This window comes from Nerophis ophidion, linkage group LG13 (assembly GCF_033978795.1).
Source record: "Nerophis ophidion isolate RoL-2023_Sa linkage group LG13, RoL_Noph_v1.0, whole genome shotgun sequence".
NCBI lineage: Eukaryota > Metazoa > Chordata > Actinopteri > Syngnathiformes > Syngnathidae > Nerophis > Nerophis ophidion.
In genome coordinates, this window is record NC_084623.1 from 28,049,825 (window position 1) to 28,072,474 (window position 22,650).

The 22,650-nt window shown below is 41.7% G+C and overlaps 1 protein-coding gene across 50 annotated transcripts in view; it reads left to right on the plus strand.

The window, feature by feature from the left end:
• lrrfip1a (leucine rich repeat (in FLII) interacting protein 1a) overlaps positions 1-22,650 on the plus strand; it is a 130,228-nt gene that overhangs the window by 78,511 nt on the left and 29,067 nt on the right. For 48 of the 50 annotated variants that reach the window (XM_061918663.1, XM_061918669.1, XM_061918677.1 and 45 more), the window contains 6 exons: positions 3,192-3,308; positions 5,827-5,898; positions 6,122-6,292; positions 8,899-8,991; positions 9,119-9,211; positions 9,318-9,410. In XM_061918663.1, the coding sequence (XP_061774647.1) occupies positions 3,192-3,308; positions 5,827-5,898; positions 6,122-6,292; positions 8,899-8,991; positions 9,119-9,211; positions 9,318-9,410 (639 nt within the window). The remainder of the gene's footprint in view (positions 1-3,191; positions 3,309-5,826; positions 5,899-6,121; positions 6,293-8,898; positions 8,992-9,118; positions 9,212-9,317; positions 9,411-22,650) is intronic. The other 2 variants (XM_061918678.1, XM_061918713.1) reach the window with 1 other exon arrangement.

Sequence of the window (22,650 nt, forward strand, 5' to 3'; positions counted from 1 at the left end):
ATCTACCAAGGGAGGTTACTGTAGTCACGTGATTTTGGTGTGTTTTTGCAGACATAACACCCTGCGATTTTTTTCGTAATTTCATGTGATTTTAAACATGTCTCTTTGGACTTTATTCTGGCTACTTTTTACCAGTTTGTGAGCTGTCCCACATGAAACAACAGGACCACAGTATTGACCTCTTGTAGATAGATAGATAGATAGATAGATAGATAGATAGTACTTTATCTATTCCGTCAGGAGAGTTCCTTCAGGAAAATTACAATTTTCAGCACAATCCAATTCAAGATCAGACAAACATTACAGGGAGACAGAACAGGATCGCTGACGGGTCTGCCGGCTTCCAGCGCCCCTTACAAAAAAGATGACATACAGGTAAACAAGGGGGGTGGGGGCGGGGGGAAGAAAAAAATAGAAGATTAAAATAAAATTAAAAAAATCGGTCTTAGCCTAGGCCCTGGAGTGGGGGTGCAGACTGAGGCCAAGGAAAAAAAACAAAAAAAAAAACAACAACAACTCATAGCCATAGTACACATCCCTCTTCCATGTGTGTAAGAGGGGAACATCAAAGAACACAGAGGACATTAAAGACATTAAAGCAGCAGATACAACCAGACACTTCTACATACAGCTATGAATAAAAAGTAAAAGAAACATATCCACTGTGGTGGCCTCTGCGGTGTACTAAGCCGTCGTCCGCTGGGGAGGAGGGAGCATGGCCAGAGACAGAAGCAGACCCAACAAAGCAACCAAGACAGCCGACTCCACTCTCGGCCAGTGTCCAGTCCGCATGGATGAGCGAGGATACGTCCAAGGTGACTGAGGTGTCCGACACCTGCTCACCCAGTCGAGACACCGCGAAGCCTCTCCGTCCCAGTAGCTCAGTGCTAGCTCCACAGTCCTGTCCCCTCATCCGCATCTCCTCCAGTACATCCAAACAGACTCTGGTGTAGCAGAGACCCTGCAGCTGGTCTCCATGGCCAAAAGGCTCCCGGGAGGCAGATCCAGAAGTCCACAAAAAAAGCACCACAGAGGTCACGAAAGTGCCACCCCTTGTCACACAGTCCCAAAGGGTCCCGGACCAAAAAGCAAAAAAATATAATACCACATGAAAACAAGAGGGAAACACAAAAGGATTTCACAAGAGCACAGAGCTCCTGCCTACAGCAGGCACTACAGCAGCGCCATCTTGGGGGAAGTAAAAAAAAAAGTATGCTAATGCAAGGGATGCATAAACTGTGACCCCTTGCCCCCACTTGGGAAGTCGGACCACAACATGGTCATTTAAGTCAGGAACCTCTGGGTCCTGGATCTATTGGTTCCTGTAGAAGTGTGTGGTTTATGTTTCCACCGCATTTCACAGTTCAGGGTAGTTTATACAAATCAGGCTGATGACGTGTATGGAGGAGTGGTTTACTATATTTTTACACTAATACTATGTAAATAAACAGACAATATTATGTCAATTCCTTTTCTAAAAAAGTAAGTAATTGAAATACAAAGCAATCATTTACAAACAATATGATTTAAAAAATGAAGTGTACCGAATTCTTCATATAAATTCAGGCTTTTGTCCGCAATGTCGAACAATCAGAAAGTTGTCCTCGGTAAACAATGAATTCATGTGGGTAAGACAATTCCTTTTGGTACATTTCTGCTATACATAAGAATATATAAATAATAAATGTCAGGGTTTATCTCACGCCGACAACACAAACACATTGGCTTTAGCGTTAGGTGTCACGCCCAGGAAATCATGTTTCGTTTTTGTCACGTTTGGTTTTGTTTTTTGGACAATTGGTTCCAATGTTTGCACTTCCTTGCTTGTTTTGTCACCATGACTACTCATTGATTTTCACCTTGCCCGCATGTTACGCCCCTGTCCTCAGCTCTCACACCTGTTGTTAATTTTCATTGCTATTATTTAAGCCACAGTTACCAGGTAGTCAGCCTGGTAACTTCCCATATCACCCCTCAACTCCTTGCATGCTATGCCATGCCGTATTCCTCTACCCCCTTCATGCCATACCATGCTGTTCATTTTGTCCACGCCACGTAAGTTTTTGTTATTTATGCCACAGTGCAAGTTTTTGTTATCTATGCCACAGTGCAAGTTTTTGTTTCATGTCTATAGTTTGTAGCCTTTGTGCTAGTCTTTTGTTTTTTCATTAGTCAAGTTTGTTCTCCGCCCTCGTGCGCGCCTTTTGTTTTGCTTCCTTTGTTTGTCTTTTTGTTAGTATATAAGTAAACATGTACTCACATTCACGTCTTGCTCGTGCCAACTATCCTTTGCGTTGGAAAAACAAACTATCTCCAAGTCATAGTCCAAGTCTTGACATTAGCTTTCTGTTCTCTCGGATTGAGGCTAATAACTACACAAGTGGAGTGTCACTGACTACTTTTACAACATGTAGTAAAGTAAATAGTTCATATTTGGTTTGTATTTACCTTGTTCCACTTGTGTTCTGCCTCCTTCTTTTCCATATTTATCCAACGAAGTCAGAGTTGTAAGTCCAGCCTCATACTCTTTCGTAAATACGTTTAAAAGAGTCCGTCCATTTCTCGTAGCTTTGCATAACAAAATTAAGTTTAAAAAAAAAACAACAACAATAAAATGCATCTAGTTCAAAGAATATGCCTGAGTGCTTCTTTCTCTTGGTTGTCAAGTTTGTTGTAATAGAAATACGCATAAATAAGAAATAAACAATGGCGGTCGTGTGTTCGAAAAATATGTTTTCGGATTGCCCCCAACTGTGTTGAACTAATCAGCGTTCGACAGCACAGTTTGTCACCGAAAAGGTTCCTGGTCACTTGGAAAAGTCCCACCTAGCAAGAAGGAACTCCGAAAGGTGCCTTAAAAACTAAATCTAACAAGATAAATTGTTGGTGGGAGCACAGGGGCAACTTCTTTTTCCCAGGTATCTGGGAGAGTTCCTGCAGTGGAAGATGGCCTAATGTGTACTGATTGTTACACAGGTGTCATACTTAAGTCATGTGTGCTCTCATTGTTTTATATTCCTACAGAGGTAGACGACAAGGAATATCTTGAAAGAGTAAATCAGTATGTTTTTAATAATATTTATTGCTCTGGTTCTAACAGCTTATGTTTTATAATTATCGCTATGTAACTAACTGCTTTTATGATGTAATATCCCACAATATAATAATGACAATAATATATTTAATTTTAGAGTTCCAGTGCAGCTTCTACATTAACTGCAACAACCATCACATCCCTAGGCGCCTCTTCTTCACGGACAGGAAGTGGAGAAACTGTGGATGCTGAGAGTGCTGTGAGAGAAATTAAAGTATGTGACGCTGATACACCTATACATTCATTACAGTATTTCCTTTTTTTCTTCTTTTGTCCTTTTAAATAGTGAAATTGCATTCAGCCCAATTATCCCCTCTCTTTCTGCTTTGTAGCCGATATTGCAACTGTTGAGGGTGGTGACTGTCCATCACTGTACACTTACAATTTTAAGTATTTTGGATACTGACGGTGTTACTTTTACTGTACTGCTGTGATGGGTACTGTACTGCTTTACTTTTCCCAATTAGTGTGAGGTGAAGGATATACTGGAAGTGTCTTCACACTGTGAAGTACTGTAAAATGCAGTACCAAGTCAATACCCGAAACACTTAAAATGTTGAGTGTGCAGTAATGAACACGTCGCCATCTTGGCTATGAGCAGAAAGAGAGGGGCTAAGTGGGGTGGTTGCAATTCACCATTTAAAAGGAGAGAAGCAGAAGAAGGAGAGTAATATTCTGATTGAAATTTACAGTACAATGATATTATTGACGGCGTGGCGCAGTGGGAGAGTGGCCGTGCGCAACCCGAGGGTCCCTGGTTCAAATCCCACCTACTACCAACCTCGTCACGTCCGTTGTGTCCTGAGCAAGACACTTCACCCTTGCTCCTGATGGGTGCTGGTTGGCGCTTTGCATGGCAGCTCCCTCCATCAGTGTGTGAATGTGTGTGTGAATGGGTAAATGTGGAAGTAATATCAAAGTGCTTTGAGTACCTTGAAGGTAGAAAAGCGCTATACAAGTACAACCCATTTAGTGTGTTTTAGAAAAGTACTACTCTGTCAGCATTCAAACACCCAGGAACTAATTACAAACCCCGTTTCCATATGAGTTGGGAAATTGTGTTAGATGTAAATATAAACTGAATACAATGATTTGCATATCATTTTCAACCCATATCCAGTTGAATATGCTACAAAGACAACATATTTGATGTTCAAACTGACAAACATTTATTTTTTTTGCAAATAATCATTAACTTTAGAATTTGATGCCAGCAACACGTGACAAATAAGTTGGGAAAGGTGGCAATAAATACTGATAAAGTTGAGGAATGCTCATCAAACACTTTTTTGTAACATCCCACAGGTGTGCAGGCTAATTGGGAGCAGGTGTGTGCCATGATTGGGTATAAAAACAGCTTCCCAAAAAATGCTCAGTCTTTCACAAGAAAGGATGGGGCGAGGTCCACCCCTTTGTCCATAACTGCGTGAGCAAATAGTCAAACAGTTTCAGAACAACGTTTCTCAAAGTGCAAATGCAATAAATTAAGGGGTTTCAACATTTACAGTCCATAATATCATTAAAAGGTTCAGAGAATTTAGAGAAATCACTCCACGTAAGCGGCATTGCCGGAAACCCACATTGAATAACCGTGACCTTCGATCCCTCAGACGGCACTGTATCAAAAACCGACACCAATTTCTAAAGGGTATCACCACATAGGTTCAGGAACACTTCAGAAAACCACTGTCACTAAATACAGTTTGTCGCTACATCTGTAAGTGCAAGTTAAAACTGTACTATGCAAAGCGAAAACCATTTATCAACAACATCCAGAAACGCTGCTGGCTTCTCTGGGCCCGAGATCATCTAAGATGGACTGATGCAAAGTGGAAAAGTGTTCTGTGGTATGACGAGTCCACGTTTCAAATTGTTTTTGGAAATATTCAAAAGCATGTCATCCGGACCAAAGGGGAAGTGAACCATCCAGACTGTTATCGACGCAAAGTTCAAAAGCCAGCATCTCTGATGGTATGGGGGTGCATTAGTGCTCAAGGCACCAATAATGCTGAAAGGTACATACAGGTTTTGGAACAACATATGCTGCCATCTAAGCGCCGTCTTTTTCATGGACGCCCCTGCTTATTTCAGCAAGACAATGCCAAGCCACATATAGCACGTGTTACAACAGCGTGGCTTCGTAAAAAAAAAAGAGTGCGGGTACTTTCCTGGCCCGCCTGCAGTCCAAACCTGTCTCCCATCAAAAATGTGTGGCGCATTATGAAGCGTAAAATACAACAGCGGAGACCCCGGACGGTTGAACGACTGAAGCTCTACATAAAACAAGAATGGGAAAGAATTCCACTTTCAAAGCTTCAACAATTAGTTTCCTCAGTTCCCAATGTTTATTGAGTGTTGTCAAAAGAAAAGGTGATGTAACACACTGGTGAACATGCCCTTTCCCAACTACTTTGTCACGTGTTGCAGCCATGAAATTCTAAGTTAATTATTATTTGCAAAAAAAAAAAAAGTTTATGGGTTTGAACATCATACCTTATCTTTGTAGTGCATTCAACTGAATAAGGATTGAGAAGGATTTGCAAATCATTGTATTCCAAATATATATTTACATCTAACACAATTTCCCAACTCATATGGAAACGGGGTTTGTAGTATTAAAGCACAAAGGCCATCTTTGAATGTGCTTTTTTATCTGTAATCGTAATGTTTGCCCTTTGCTCCACCTTGACTTCAATTGCTGATGTTCTCAATGCTTCACTTCTTTCCACCAGGAAATTCATGAACTTAAAGATCAAATTCAAGATGTGGAATCCAAGTACACACACAACCTAAAAGAAGCCAAGGTATAATTTGGATGGTATATTTATGGATTTGCATGAGTACACAAAGTCAGTAAACAAACTACTATTCAAAGTACTACTTAGCATACAAAAACATGTGATATTTATTGTAATGATGATGTATTCTTCTCAAACTGATTTCAGCAGTTTTACATTGCATTATCTTGTCTGAATTTGATCCCACAAGAAGTATAAGAAATAAAACAATAACATGTGTTGGCAATAGGATGCTTTAACAGAAGTGGAAGAGAAGTATCGAAAGGCTATGGTGTCCAACGCCCAGCTGGACAATGACAAGAATAACCTGATGTACCAAGTGGACACGCTGAAGGACTCTTTGATGGAACTAGAAGAACTTCTGTCTGAGTCCCGGCGGGAATACCAGGACAAAGTCAAGGTATGACATGCACTAATATGAAATTTTAAAATGTTATTTAGGTGATTTACATTTCTTTACATCATTATCTTATGTCATACATAACGTTTTATAATGTTATTAATGCATGTCCTGAGTATGAGTTTAAAGTGAAGTGAATTGAAGTGAATTATATTTATATAGCGCTTTTCTCAAGTGACTCAAAGCACTTTACATAGTGACACCCAATATCTAGGTTACATTTAAACCAGTGTGGGTGGCACTGGGAGTAGGTGGGTAAAGTGTCTTGCCCAAGGACACAACGGCAGTAACTAGGATGGCACAGGCGGGAATCGAACCTGCAACCCTCAAGTTGCTGGCACGGCCACTCTACCAACCGAGCTATATAAAGGCTGAATGTGGGGTAAGATAACGTCCTACAAACTGCACACAGCTGTTACTACCTACAATAAAATAATAAAACCAAGGGAGCCTATTGGTTTGGGGTTATTATTATGGATGTCCGATAATGGCTTTTTTGCCGATATCCAATATTCCGATATTGTCCAACTCTTAATTACCAATACCGATATCAGCTGGGATAGGCTCCAGCGACTCCCCGCGACCCTAAACGGGACAAGCGGTAAAAAAATGGATGGATGTAGGGATATCAACCGATACTGATGGATATAGTCGTGGAATTAACACATTATTATGCCTAATTTTGTTGTGATGCCCCGCTGGATGCATTCGACAATGTAACAAGGTTTTCCAAAATAAATCAACTCAAGTTATGGTAAAAAGGGCCAACATGGCACTGCCATATTTATTATTTAAGTCATAAAGTGCATTATTTTTAACATGCCTCAAAACAGCAGCTTGGAATGTGGGACATGCTCTACCTGAAATAATCCTGATACCCACTACAACTATGGGAAACACTGTACTTTGACTTTCACAAAGTGCTTTTTTTTTAAACATGCCTCAAAACAACCGCTACAAAAACAATGAAGGCACACAGCTTCAGTCCAGAGTATACTATAAACTCTGCTCAATCTGCCCTGTTCTTAACGTATTCGTATGAGTAACAAAAATGTGCAAATAAAAACAAGAAAGGCACAAAAATAAAAAACTGCTTCTGTCTTGTCAAGTAGATAACAAAACCATACTTTTAAGTGCATGAACATTAGTAAAACTGCTTCAGTCTAGACCAGTAGAAAACACAGCCATCCTTTAAAGTGCATGGGGAAAAAAAGTACAAAACATTCATAAAACAGCTTCACTCAGTCCAGACTATTAGTCTATTTGTGCAACAAATGAAGCTCAAGGAGTCGGCTAATTCTTTTTCTCCTTGTCATCACGTGTGAGAGGTAGATATTTTGAATGAAAACACGCATCTGCCAAGAGTTCTGGGTATCTGTTCTGTTCTGTTGTGTTATGATGCGGATGTTCTCCCGAAATGTGTTTTTCATTCTTGTTTGGTGTGGGTTCACACTGTGGCGCATATTTGTAACAGTGTTAAAATTGTTTTTACGGCCACCCCCAGTGTGACCTGTATGGCTATTGATCAAGTATGCTTGCATTCGCTACTGCGGGTGTCAAGCCGTAAATAGTATGTGACTGGGCCAGTACGAAAAGGCAGCGCCCTCAAGGATTAAATGGCGCTCTGTACATCTTCCTGTGTCTGTGTACACAGCGGCGTTTTAGAAAGTCACAAATTTTACTTTTGGAAACCGATACCAATAATCTTGAAACCAATACCGATATTTTCCGATATTAACTTTTTAATGCATTTATCGGCTGATAATATCGACGGTACGGTATTATAGGACATCCCTAGTTGATATTTGTCAAACCTCTGCTGCTTTGCCGCCTTACTTGTACATGGATAATGCTTTGGGAGTAAACCTCAACATCAAGTTTGGAGCCAGAGTCCTTAAGACGATCTGATCTTGTCTTCAACATCATTCCGTTTTCCTTGAACTCATCAGCTGCGTGCAGAGGAGGTCTTTGCTGCATGGGCAACAGCTTATATTCCATACTAACATGCCCAGGCTTTGCAGCTCCACTGGAGAGGACACCCCTGGACGTTGAAAGAACACGGGAAGTGGCTGTTACCAGTAATATACAGATTCCGATTGGCATAGGAAATAGTGCCAGGAGCAGCTTCTGACGGTTGGAAAGATTTTAATATTTCATTGGACAGCTCCCGACCCTCTTAAAAGCTGCAAAGCCCACAGCCAGTTAGATGCTGTCTCGCCATGGCCTGCCTGCTTCACAGGTTGTTTGGAGCTTAGAGAACCTACCCGACAAATAGGCCGCAAGTTTTGCACCAGGCAAAACTCAAAAGGAAAGCAAAGTTACCAGTATTTCTTCAACTTTTCAAGCTGGAATGTCAGGACCAAGTGTCAAGGACACATAAAGTGCAGAAGAGACTGGCATTTGAAAATTGGACTGTTTAGTCACAGTCGAAGGCGCAAATAGACTGTCTGAAAGCTACACCATCGTCTCACAAAGATGGGAAGATGCCAGAGAATGTGTAATACAATATATTTTATAATGTTATGAACAAGACTGTACTGTAATTTTAGGGGTGGAATTGGTTGTCAGACAAGTTTGCTTAAAAAAGTTTGTGTTGTTCCTGACAGGAGTTGGAGCGAGAGAAACACGCCCACAGTGTGCTTCACTTCCAGCTGATTACCATGAAAGAAAGCCTTCAACAAAGCGAGGAATTGCTAAATGTGAGTAGTTCCTCTGCAGGTTGAATATTGAAAATTAATAACTAGCATGCTGGCACTGCATTCACAGCCATATCTTTTATGCATGAACTTTCCCTTCTTCCACCTGTCGACTCTCTTCCCGGTTCAGGAGATCCGTCAGTTGCGTATGAAACAGGACACGTTTTCTAGAGAGATATGTGACCTACAAGAGACACTGGAATGGAAGGATAAGAAAATTGGGGTACGCTTTGGGACTTCTTTTCTTCATTTGCATGAAACTTCATCCGTCTTCTTGTATCTTCTTTAACGCTTCACTCTCCTGCGTTCTGCAACGTGGCCATGCTAAGGCCTTAGAGCGACAAAAAGAATACACTGAGGCCATCCGAACTGAGCGAGACGTGCTGAGGGAAGAGGTTGTGATGCTGAAAGATATTCTAAAGGTACTTACCAATATGCAACAATGTTCACTGTCTTGTTTTGCTGAAAACCTATTTTTGTACAATTTCAATGCTCCAAAAGGTGTACAAATTTCAGGTGAAAAAAAGGTAATTGCTTTTTTTACCTTTGAAAGTGCAGCTATTTTTTTTTTGTTTTTAGTCTCTTAAATCTAAGAAATATAGATAAAATACAAAGGTGAAATATTACTAGAACATTACTAATTGTCCAAGGGATGGGTCCAGAATTTAGTATTTTTTTAGGTAAAGTACTAACAAATGCGTTAACTCAAACAGTACCATATTTCGGTACCTTTGTTGCACATGACATCACGCCCTAATTCTCGGACTTGGTGGGCAAACAGCCATATTTGTAGTGGACTGCCGCTAAGTAACGTAATTTGCAATGCCAACAAAGCATGATTCTTGATAGCAAGCACTCAAAAGTAAGACTCCACTTTTGAAAATGTGCAAGCGAGGTGCAAATTTACATTTGATACACCATATACATGCTACTGATCCACATTATCAATTTTACATAGCAATTTCAACATCACCAAATTTGTTAAAATTTGTTAATGAAAAGTACAACACTAGTTCACACTGCAGGTCAATTCCGATTATTTGCCCAAATGCAACATGTATCTGATTTTTTTTGTCAGCGTGAACAGTGAAATTCAGAATTTTTCATATCCGACCCAGGCTTCTTACATATGTGGATTTATATTATTGTGAACAGTCTCTCGCTCATCGGATTCATCTGACCAAGACTTCATCGAATGGCGTTAAGTGTCATAATAATCAGTGGCGTGTCCAGACTTTTTTTTCATGGGTGGCACCTAGCTCTGCAGGAGTAGCACCCATAAAACAGTCAGTCTACCTCAGGAGCAGCTGTAGCTACTACAGTAGTTTACAACGGTTACCACCACCGAGTATGGACTGAATGTTCTTATAAGACAATTGCTGACATTAAACAATATTCCAAAGTATTGAGCGTTTACAGTACATCAGACAACTTGCAAAAAATTACACAAAATACTGATACAGTCTGTAAATTTTCCTCTTTAAACAAGTAAAATTGTAACATTCATAAACCTTTATTTCCATTTAATCACGGCAGAACGGTGTAACTGGGATTAGTGGGTGTGCCTCCCAATAGGGAGGTCCTGGGTTCGATACCCGGGCTCGGGGTCTTTCTGTGTGGAGTTTGCATGTTCTCCCCATGACTGCATGGGTTCCCTCAGGGTACTCTGGCTTCCTCCCACCTCCAAAACATGCACCTGAGGTTAGGTTGATTGGCAACAAAAAATTGGCCCTAGTGTGTGAATGTGTGTGTGAATGTTGTCTGTCAATCTGTGTTAGTTTAGGATGAGGTGGAAACTTGTACAGGATGTACCCTGCCTTACGCCTGAATGCAGCTGGGATGGGCTCCAGCACCCCTGCGACCCCGAGAGGGACAAGCGGTAGAAAATGGATGGATGGATGGATGGATGGATAAATTTAAACACATTATTAGGTCCTCATTCAAATCCACTCTTTACATTGCTCGCCATTAAATAATTTCAAATTTTACATAGTATTTGGCAAAAACAAATACATTACCTGGACTAAGTAAAACTACAAACACGGTGGAATAACAAAAGATGGTAGGACTGAAATAACGTTCAAAACAGATGAATGTGCCTGTTCTTGCGTTAGCAAGCTAACACTTTAATAATAACATCATCTATGTTTAATGCTTAGGTTACTCAATGTTTAGGATACCTAAATGGTAAAGGCTTGTGTCAACCGTAGTTGTATATAAAGTAATTTTTTAATCAATCAGTATTTACTTATATAGCCCTAAATCACAAAGCCATAATGACATCATTGGCTCAGATGCCATATCAGGGCAAGAAAAAACTCAACCCAATGTGATAACAATGAGAAACATTGGAGGGGACCACAGATGTAGGGACCCCCCCCCCCCCTTCCCCCACCCCCCCACCCCCCACCGGAGATTTCTTGCTGGGACATATGGTACAATACGATCAGCAAGATTGGATGGAGCTAGACTGTGTAGTATTTTATACGTGAGTAGTAAAACCTTGAAGTCACATCTTAAGTGCACAGGAAGCCAGTGCAGGTGAGCCAGTATAGGCGTAATATGATCAAACTTTCTTGTTCTTGTCAAGAGTATAGCAGCCGCATTTTGTACCAACTGTAATCTTTTAATAGGGAGACCCGAAAATAATACGTTACAGTAATCGAGAAGAGACGTAAGGAACGCATGAATAATGATCTCAGTGTCGCTATTGGACAAAATGGAACAAATTTTAGCGATATTACAGAGAGATGAAAGAACGCCGTTTCAGTAATTCAAACGAGAGAATTGGGTTGAAGATAATACTCAGATTCTTTATCGAGTCGCCTTGTGTAATTGTTTGGTTGTCAAATGTTAAGGTGGTATTATTGAATAGGTGTCGGTGTCTAGCAGGACCGATAATCAGCATTTCCGTTTTCTTAGCGTTGAGTTGCAAAAAGTTAGCGGACATCAATTGTTTAATTTCATTAAGACACGGCTGCAGCTGACTACAATCCGGCGTGTGGGTCAGATATAGGGGCATGTAGAGTTGGGTGTCATCAGCATAACAGTGAAAGCTAACAGCGTATTTTCATATCATGTCACTTAGCGGCAGCTTGTAGATACTGAAGCGCGCAGGGCCAAGAACCGAACCCTGGGGAACTCCAAATGTTACCTTAACATACTCTTGAGGTCACATTGTTATGGGACACGCAATTTATCCTGTCAGTAAGATAGGAGTTAAACCAAGACAAGGCGAAGTCTGACATACCAATATATGTTTTGATACGCTGTAATAAAATATTATGATCGACAGTATCGAAAGCAGTGCTAAGATCAAAAAGCAGCAACATAGATGACACATCAGAATCCATCGTTAGCAATAGATCATCAGTCATTTTTGCGAGGGCTGTCTCCATAGAGTGATTTGCCCTGAAACCGGATTGAAAGGGTACACAGAGATTGTTTAGATGCTAAGTGTTCATTTAGCTGCTGTGCAACAATTTTTTCGAAAGTTTTCGAAATAAACGGAAGGTGGGACACCGGCCGGTAGTTTACCATGAGGTCAGGATCAAAGTTAGGTCTTTTGAGGATGAATAGCCGCTTTTTTGAATGCTAGCGGAATAGTGCCAGTGGAAAGTGATAAGGTTTTAATATTTAGCACTGAGGATACTAATATTACAAACAGTTCCTTGATAAGTTTTTCAGGAAGTGGGTCAAGTAAACATGTTGTTTGTTTCATCCCATTTACACGTCGTAGTAGTTCCTGAAATGTTATTTCATCAAAAAGAGAGAGACTATTTTGGAGGGCAATATCCGTCATACATACTTTTGTATCTGTCTTAATAAAACCAAGTTGTAGCTGTGACGCGTTGTCTTTAATCTCCTTTCTAATGAGTTAAATTTTCTTATTAAAGAAATTCATAGTCATCTGCCGAATGGGTGGAGCTACTGGGAGGAGTCCCTTGTTAGGTTAGCGATGCTACTATACCTAACAAATATTTAGGATCGTTTTTGTTGAGGCAGATGAGGTTTGAGTAGTATTTAGCTTTAGCTAAGGTAAGCATGTGTTTATAAATTATTAAACTATCACTCCATGCTTGATGGAAAACCTCAAGTTTAGTCGCGCGCCATTTGCGTTCCAGCTTTCTACATGATAATTTAAGAGCTCAAGTTTCTTCTGTAAACCATGGGGTATGCCTTTTAGGGGCCCTTTTTAGCTTTAGCGGTGCTATACTATCAATGGTTTCGCGCAGAGCGTCGTTAAAGTTGTTATTGAGGTTATCAATAGAGCCCACATAATTTGGGAATGGTGCCATTACCGAAGGCAGTAGGCCAGCAAGAGTCATCATTGTGGTAGCATTAATGTTGCGGCTGCTAAAGCAGTTATTATTATTATTATTATTATCAATGGATCAGAACTTCGAATTGTATAAGGCATTGATCGGACATTACTTTAGTATACGGGAGTATCATAACTTTGGAATTGGTGACACCCCTGACAAGCACTAGAGCTATCGTATTACTGTTGCGATGCGTGGGTTCATTTATTATTTGTGTAAGACCACAGCTATCAATTATAGTCTAAAGAGCCACGCACGGAGGGTCTGATGGGGTATTTATATGGATATTAAAGTCCTCCATTATAATTATATCGTCGACGTGCGTAATCAGATCAGCGACAAACTCTGAGAATTCACTGATAAAGTTGAAACAGGGCACAGGGAGGCAGTAGATAACAGACGGGTAGAGAGGTAGCGGTAACCTCATAGTAAGCACCTCAAATGATTTATATTTATTACTTAGGTTAGGGGTAATGTTAAGGTTTTCATTGTGTACCCCCACCCCTTTTAAGGGGATGGGCAATTCGCGCAATCGTATAGTTAGGAGGAGATGCCTCGTTCAGCGCAAAAAATGTGTCTGGTTTGAGGATGCGTCGGCAAGAACACAACGATGGTAATATATAAATGATTTATTTAGGTAACAAAAAGGGCTAAGGAACAAAAAACACTGGAGCTAAGCATAAAGGCAAACCAAAGGCGCTAGCATGGAAGGCTAGGAAGACAAACAGATAAACTAAACTTGGCACAAAGGCACAAAAAGATAAAACAAACATTTAGCATGAGAGCTAAAATAAACAAAACGCAGCGCGAGGGCAAGTGAGTAGAAAAGTGGAGAGTCAGTCATCAATAGTTGCGTGAAAGCAAACTAGGATTCCAGGCAGAGCTAACAAAAGGGGCGAGCTTAAATAAGGAAGGTGATTAGTAAAAGCAGGTGTGCAGGGACCATGAGTAGCAGGTGAAAACAATCTGAAACCATGGTGACAGACTAAACAGGAACTAAGGAGGTCGAACGACAGAGAGTGATACAAGACAAGTAAACAAAGCAACAATCAGTAAAGATCCGAGCAGCGGATCGCAACAAAATGCTTTGTTTTCCAGCCTGGCACTGGCTAGTTCTAGCTTAACTTGACTCCTCACCCGGACTAACAGACATTGTAATTGCCTGTGACTGGGCTTGCTGTAGTTTAGTAACTCAAGTGTGACTCAAACAATAATTTATGTTCCTAGACAGGATGATGGAGCTTTCTTGGTTAGGGTGAAGGCCGTCCCTCAGCAGCAGGCCCGGTGTGCCCCAGAAAGAGGGTCAATTATTAATAAACGTTAGTCCCACAGGACTTCCCGGGGGAAACGGTCAAATGCTTTCTCCAAGTCCACAAAGCACATGTAGACTGGTTGGGCAAACTCCCAGGTCCCCTCAAGGACCCTGGCGAGAGTATCGAGCTGGTCCATATTTCCATGACCATGAAGAAAACCACACTGTTCATCCTGAATCCGAGGTTCGACTATCTGGCGTAGGCTCCTCTCCAGTACACCTGAATAGACCTTACCGGGAAGGCTGAGGAGTGTGATCCCACGATAGTTGGAACACACCATCCGGTTCCCCTTCTTAATGAGAGGAACCACCACCCAGGTCTGCCAATCCAGAGGTACCGCCCCCGATGTCCACGCGATGTTGCACAGTCTTGTCAACCAAGACAGCCCCACAGCATCCAGAGCCTTAAGGAACTCCGGGTGGATCTCATCCATCCCCGGGGCCTTGCCACCGAGGAGCTTTTTAACTGCTTTTTAACAGGCACTGCTTCCTCATAGGAAGACATGCTGGTAGGATCGAGGAGGTCTTCGAAGTATTCCCTCCATCGATCCACAACATCTGCAGTTGAGGTCAGCAGAACACCATCCCCACCATACACGGTGTTGACATTGCACTGCTTCCCTTTCCTGAGGTGGCGGATGGGGGTCCAGAATCGCTTCAAAGCTGTCCGGAAGTCGTTTTCCATGGCTTCCCCAAACTCCTCCCATGTCCGAGTTTTTGCCTCCGCGACCGCTGAAGCCGCACACTGCTTGGCCTGTCGGTACCTGTCTGCTGCCTCCGGAGTCCTATGAGCCAAAAGAGCCCGATAGGACTCTTTCTTCAGCTTGACGGCATCCCTAGGATTACCGCCACGACAGGCACCAACCACCTTGCGGCCACAGCTCCGATCGGCCGCCTCGACAATAGTGGTATGGAACATCGTCCACTCAGACTCAATGTCCAGCGCCTCCCTCAGGACATGTTTAAAGTTATTCTGGAGGTGGGAATTGAAACTTTCTCTGACAGGAGACTCTACCAGGCGTTCCCAGCAACCCCTCACAATGCGTTTGGGCCTGCCAGGTCTGTCTGGCATCCTCCCCCACCATCGCAGCCAACTCACCACCAGGTGGTGATCAGTAGAAAGCTGCACCCCTCTCTTCACCCGAGTGTCCAAAACATGAGACCGCAAATCCGATGAGACAACTACAAAGTCGATCATGGAACTGCGGCCTAGGGTGCCCTGGTGCCAAGTGTACATATGGACACCCTTATGTTATGGTGTTTGTTATTGACAATCTGTGATGAGCACAAAAGTCCAATAACAAAACACCACTCGTGTTCAGATCCGGGGGGCCATTCTTCCTAATAAAGTCTCTCCAAGTTTCACTGTCGTTGCCAACATGAGCGTTGAAGTCCCCCAATAGAACGAGGGAATCACCCGAGGGAGCACTCTCAAGTACTCCCTCGAGTGAATCCAAAAAGGGTGGGTACTGTGAGCTGCTGTTTTGCGCGTATGCGCAAAAAACAGTCAGGACCCGTGCCCCCACCCAAAGGCGGAGGAAAGCTACCCTCTCGTCCACCGGGTTGAACTCCAACATGCAGGCTTTGAGCCGGGGGGCAACAAGAATTGCCCCCCCAGCCCGTCGCCTCTCACTGCCGGCAACGCCAGAGTGGAAGAGAGTCCATCCCCTCTCAAGTGAAGTGAAGTGAATTATATTTATATAGCGCTTTTTCTCTTAACGCGCTTTACATAGTGAAACCCAATATATAAGTTACATTTAAACCAGTGTGGGTGGCACTGGTAGCGGGTGGGTAAAGTGTCTTGCCACAGGACACAACAGTAGTGACTAGGGTGGCGGAATCGGGGATCAAACCTGCAACCCTCAACCTACCAACCGAGCTATACCGCCCCCTTCGTCAAGAGAACTGGTTCCAGATCCCTTGCTATACGTCGAAGTGAGTCCGACTATATCTAGCCGGAACTTCTTCACCTCACGCACTAGCTCAGGCTCCTTACCCCCCAGTGAGGCGACGTTCCACGTCCCAAGAGCTAGCTTATGTAGCCGAGGATCGGACCGCCAAGTGCCCTGCCTTCGGCTGCCGCCCAGCTCACACTGTACCCAACCTCTATGACGCCTGCTATGGATGGTGAGCCCATTGGAGGGGGGAGCCACCTCTCTTTTTCGGACTGTGCCTGGCCACCATGCGCTCGCCATCGTGCCCCACCTCCGGGCCTGGCTCTAGCGGGGGGCACCGGTGGGCCGCGTCCGGGCGAGGGAAATCTGGGTCCTTTGTTTGTGTTCTTCATAGCGGTCTTCAAGCTGCTCTTTGTCTGATCCCTCACCTAGGACCTCTTTGCCATGGGAGACCCCACCAGGGGGCATAGAAGCCCCCAGACAACATAGCTCCTAGGATCATCGGGACACGCAAACTCCTCTACCACGTTAAGGTGACAGCTCTGAGAGGAGTGACAGAAAATCATACATCAAATTCAAAAGCTAAATATCACAGGTAACGCGAAAGTAACAGCTTAAACAAACGTGTAGGAAATATATTGTAACTAAATGACTTACGTTTAGTCAGTGAACGACCACGGCTGTCAGGAACCTGGCTGCTCATCATCAGTCATCATCAATTAAAAAAGAATTCCCAACACCCGGATATGTGTGCGTTGATTAAGATTGCCCAACGATATGTGCGCTGCTGGGCGCCAAATAAAATTACCCAACACCCGAATATGGGCGTTCCAAATCCAACGATTGATTGCCTGTCAATTTTTGCGCACACTGCGCGTTGGATAAGGTTGCCCGTCACCCGAATATGTTTGCGTCGGCCGAATCCGACAATTAATATTGCCCGTCATTGGCAGCGCGCCAAATAAGATTGCCCGCCACTACAATATGAAGTATAAACGATGAAACATTGAATATTTACAGTATGTGAACCATTCCTACCTTGTTTACTTTCCTGGCTACCACCAGGCTCTTAAGTTTTGTAATCATCCATCCATTTTCTACCGCTTATTCCCTTTTGGGGTTTCAGGGGGCGCGGGGGGCGCTGGTGCCTATCTCAGCTACAATCGCGCGGAAGGCGTCGTACAAGTCGCCACCTCATCAGCCAACACAGATAGACAGACAACATTCACACTCACATTCACACACTAGGGCCAATTTAGTGTTTCCAATATACCTATCCCCAGGTGCATGTCTTTGGAGGTGGGAGAAAGCCGGAGTACCCGGAGGGAACCCACGCATTCACGGGGAGATCATGCAAACTCCACACAGAAAGATCCTGAGCCCGGGATTGAACCCTGACTACTCCGGACCTTTGTATTGTGAGGCAGACGCACTAACCCCTCTTACACCGTGAAGCCCTGTTTTGTAATCAATCAGAAATATTCATCCGTCCATCCATTTTCTATTTATGTCCTCATTGTCCCTCAAGCAACTGAAATGCGTCAAACATGTCCAACAAAGTGTTGAATGTTTTGTATATATTACCCATCAGGCCTAGCAAATGGGTTAGATGGGTGTATTTGTGTATTGTGTATGGTACTATTAGATTTTTTTTTATAATGTCCACATAGTTCAGTGTTCTGTGTTTCTTTTTGATTATTTGGCCATGAGTTTAAAAGGTTTCCCAAATTAGTACCCAGGTATATTCTGTGCACCTTCCTTTGGTCAATAAGAATTGCCTTGAATCTCACTCACAGGTAAAAAAAATTACCTAAAAAAATGATGGTTTTAAAAATAAATCTGATGTAAGCATTTACCGTATTTCCTTGAATTAGCGCCTGAGCAGTAATTAATTTAAAACCTCTTCTCACTCCGGCGCTTACCAAAGGCATGCGGTAAATTTAGGCATGTGCTAATTAATTTAAAACCTCTTCTCACTCCGGCGCTTACCAAAGGCATGCGGTAAATTTAGGCCTGCGCTTATAAATTTCAGTGTGATGTAAGGATACCATCATGAAAAGCACATTTAATAAAAAAAAACATTAATGTACTGGAGCCTGTAAAGGACTGTATTTTACCTTGGGGGGATGCTCCAATTATTCACTATTTACCCAAGAAATCTAGTCTAAGAGAGAGTGAGAGGAGACAGCTTGTATAGTTAAACAATAGGAAGTTTACTGTGATTATTTTCTATTCACCAGAGAAAAAGCGCTATATAAATATAGTTCACTTCATTTCACTTATTTTTCTGAACTGCAACCGTGGTGAACTATCTTCCGTGTAGTATTACCGACGCTACGTTGCTTGTTAATGCCGGAGCTCTTCTAACACTTTGTTTAACCTGGCAGCGGAAACGGAACTGCCCGTAACCATAGCAACCAGAAACCATAGCAACCGAAGCCATAGCAACAGTTAAACAACTTAAAGAAACACATTTAACCTTTCCAAACGACACATATGAAATAGAAATAAATAATAATAATTAAACCTTTAACAGAAACGATCTCCTATTTTTAGAACTAAATGAACAATTACATAAATATGCAAACCTTCAGAAAAGTTAATATATAGCTTAAAACATGCAGATGGCCTTAAAACGCCACAACACTCAGTAACTGTATGTAAGTACCCAAAATAAAGACTCGACATAAATATAAATTTAATCGGATTAGAAACATTGGAGGAAACGGGATTAAAACCTGATGATAACCACTCATAGAAAATACATGGGTACGGCTAGTAGCTACTATTAGCAAACAAATTCACTTACCAACTCGGCTTAATATCTTAGCATCGCCATACTCTCTCATCGCAACTCGGCCCTGATGGTCGGCTCCTATAAGTTTCCATTTAGTTGTAAAATGTTGGACAATTTTTTTAAGATATGCAGGCAAACGACAACTTTAAAACATACCCGCTTCAGATGTCCCCAGGCTTAGCCACCGCACCTGGCAGCCATCTTGGAACGCTGGATCATTTAGAGCGCGATAGGCTGCAACGGGTCACGTGAGCGCCTGTGTTAAACTTGCGAGATTAAACGTGGAAACGGCGAAACTAATATGAGGGGATGCTATGAGAGGAAATATGGCTTCTTTCCCACCCGTGTTACACACTCGTGACGTGACGAGTTTGACCCGTCGGTAAAATGAGGTACATGCTAATTATTCTGCGAAACGAGTTTGACCCAGGGGTAAAAACCGAGGGATGCGGTAATTATTTTGCTAAACAAGTTTGACCCCATCAGTAATTCTAAGCATGTGCTAATTCTAAGCATACGCTAACTATTTTGCAAAACGGGTTTGACCCGGCGGTAAAAGGAGGCATGCGGTTAATATATACCTCGCGGCAATTCAAGGAAATACGGTATGTGGCATACCACTAGATGAAGCCCAAGTGCAACACTTAGCACATCTTTCCACCTCCAAGTGCGGTGGCACCTGGGGTGGCCTATCAAATTCTTTGGGGGGCACATGCCACCCCTGCCCACTCCCTAGACACGCCACTGATAATAATTTGCCAAAATAAATGGTTACAAAAGAAATAGTTGACAACAGAGCAGAAAACAGGTGAAAATAATAGGTTATGTAACTCATGTCTCCAACTGCTCGCACACAGAAAAGGCCGCGCTGTAAAACTGTTAGGGCCAAAATACTTGTCCTCTTCTTTCTTAATCTTCTACGCACAATAATTTTCCAACTGCTCGCACACAGAAAAGGCCGCACTGTAAAACTGTTAGGGCCAAAATACTTGTCCTCTTCTTTCTTAATCCTCTACGCACAATAATTTGGCTCAGAAAATGTTGACTTTGATTGCAGAAAATCCTTGAAATTGCCACAAATGTGCCAGTACTGAGAGGCCGACTAGAGTTTAAGCCATTTTTACTTTTGTACACACTGCAGTGCGTGCGATGACATAACATCTTGTCTGGATTGGTCAGATTGCATTCACATTAGAAATCCCTTTTTTTGTAATTTGAACAGCCACTAAAAGATCAGATTCGACAAAGAAATCCGAATTGGGTATCCGACCTTGCAGTGTGAACGTAGCCTAAGATACACGTTACAATCAAACAGCTAGCGTGTAGGCAACACTCGAACATTCAACTTATTGGTAAAGACTAATTCTGTACTACGGCAACACACTGAGGGCAAACTGAAATGAATTCAAACTTGCAAATGATACCCAGAAGTGTAACAAAACTAAATATATCAACTGGACAGCACATGTATCATGTTAAATCCACATGGACACACACAAAAGTACTACAAATCGATACTAATACCGACATGTATTACTAGATACTGGAAATAGATACTGGAAATTGATACCAGCCGGGCTATTCAACCTCATAATAAAAAGAGCCGCAGTTTCAAAAGCCCAGTGGCTCACGGGCCGGACATTAAAATTTAAATGTTTTGTCAGAAAGTGCCTCCACAGGTTGTATTCCTTTAAGAGAGATAAGTTAATTGTTTTGCTTTAACTAATCAATTCAAGTGTGTGCAGCTGAACAAATACTTAACTGGATTAAGAAACATAAGATCCAGAAGATTTTTTTTTTAGGATTGATGTTCCTTCTTTTGAATTGTTTTCTTTCCTCAGTTTTTTCTCTACACTCCTTCCTTCATTTAGCTGTGTAAGACCTAACATTTCAACATAAAATAAACATTACAAAAGTTTAATGTCTATAGTATATTTATTGTAAATAAAATAGAAAGTTTAGTGTTAATACATTTAAACAATAAACTACAGATGTTTATGCATATAAAACTTAAACAACATCCAAAACAAACATTGCACACAATGAACGTGGCTCAACACAATTAAACCTAAGGTGTTATTGTACTCTACTGGTCAAAATCAACACTTCATGTACAGACAAGTTATGGTCGCCAGGCAAAAAACAACACGACTATGAATACAAAAGACACCACAAAGTCAGCAATTTCAAAACATTGATTCTTTTTTGTACCGTTGCTGTTGAACTATTATTTAGGTTTTTTTCACGGTGGATAGTGCTATTTTTGGTTTGAACTAGTAGTTGTCTACTCACCCACTGCAGCTTTATTGTAACCCATATACCTCGATGTTGCCCCCTGTAGGGTGGCGGTAGTACTGCATACATGAGCAACCCTAGTTCGAATGGTTTCATCAAGCCTTGGGTGATGTTCGGCTGGCCAAATGAAAAGCTTTAGCAGGCCAGATGTGGCCGCCAGTTGAATGGGCCTGCTGTATGGGTTCAAATCTCAACGGTACCATCCTTTGTTATCAGCTGCAATACAAAGATGAGATGTGCAAACATTGAACTTCATAGCGTAGTTTGGTCTGCATTGGCGTCAAAGAATATGAAATTGTATACTGTTGACGCCGTCAAAGGGTAATGCTTTAAAGAGTCCACTCTTATGTTTAACTTGACAACTGACAATCAATTTATTGGAAATCAAATCAAAAGCAGCAAAGGTGGAGGTTGTTTCAATCACATCACATTAATAAAAACATGACAAGACAATTATATTAATGTACTTACTCTTATTTAGCAGGTAAGTGAGTTGTTACATGTTTAGCAGCAGAAACTAAAATATACAATACACATATTTATAACAGATGTACACATACTACAATACAACATCTGTAGTGATGTACAACATCAATTAGCTAAAATTTGGACAAAGTCTCATACACACATAATTTAAGCATCTGTTTGTCTCTTCACAAAAACATAACGTTAGCATTTTTTGTCCATTCAAATTAACACAATGTAAACATCTGTCTGTACGTTCACCTAAACATAATGTAAGAATCATTTTTTTCCGTTCACATAAAGATAATGTAAGGGCTTACGTGTGTTTCCAGACACAAACCAACGGCAAAGGGTAAATGTAAATGTATACTGTTTTTACAAATATCATGTTACATTACCAATAAGGCCGATTAGAAAAACAATAAATGCAGTATTCCAAAAATAGCTTTAACTTTGTTGCTAGCTTGTTCTAATGAGCGGTTAAAACATGCAGTAAACATTTGAAAACATTTGCTTTTTATTCTTTCTACAATGATAAAACTAATATACATTTGGGCAAAATAAGAATTAGAGCAC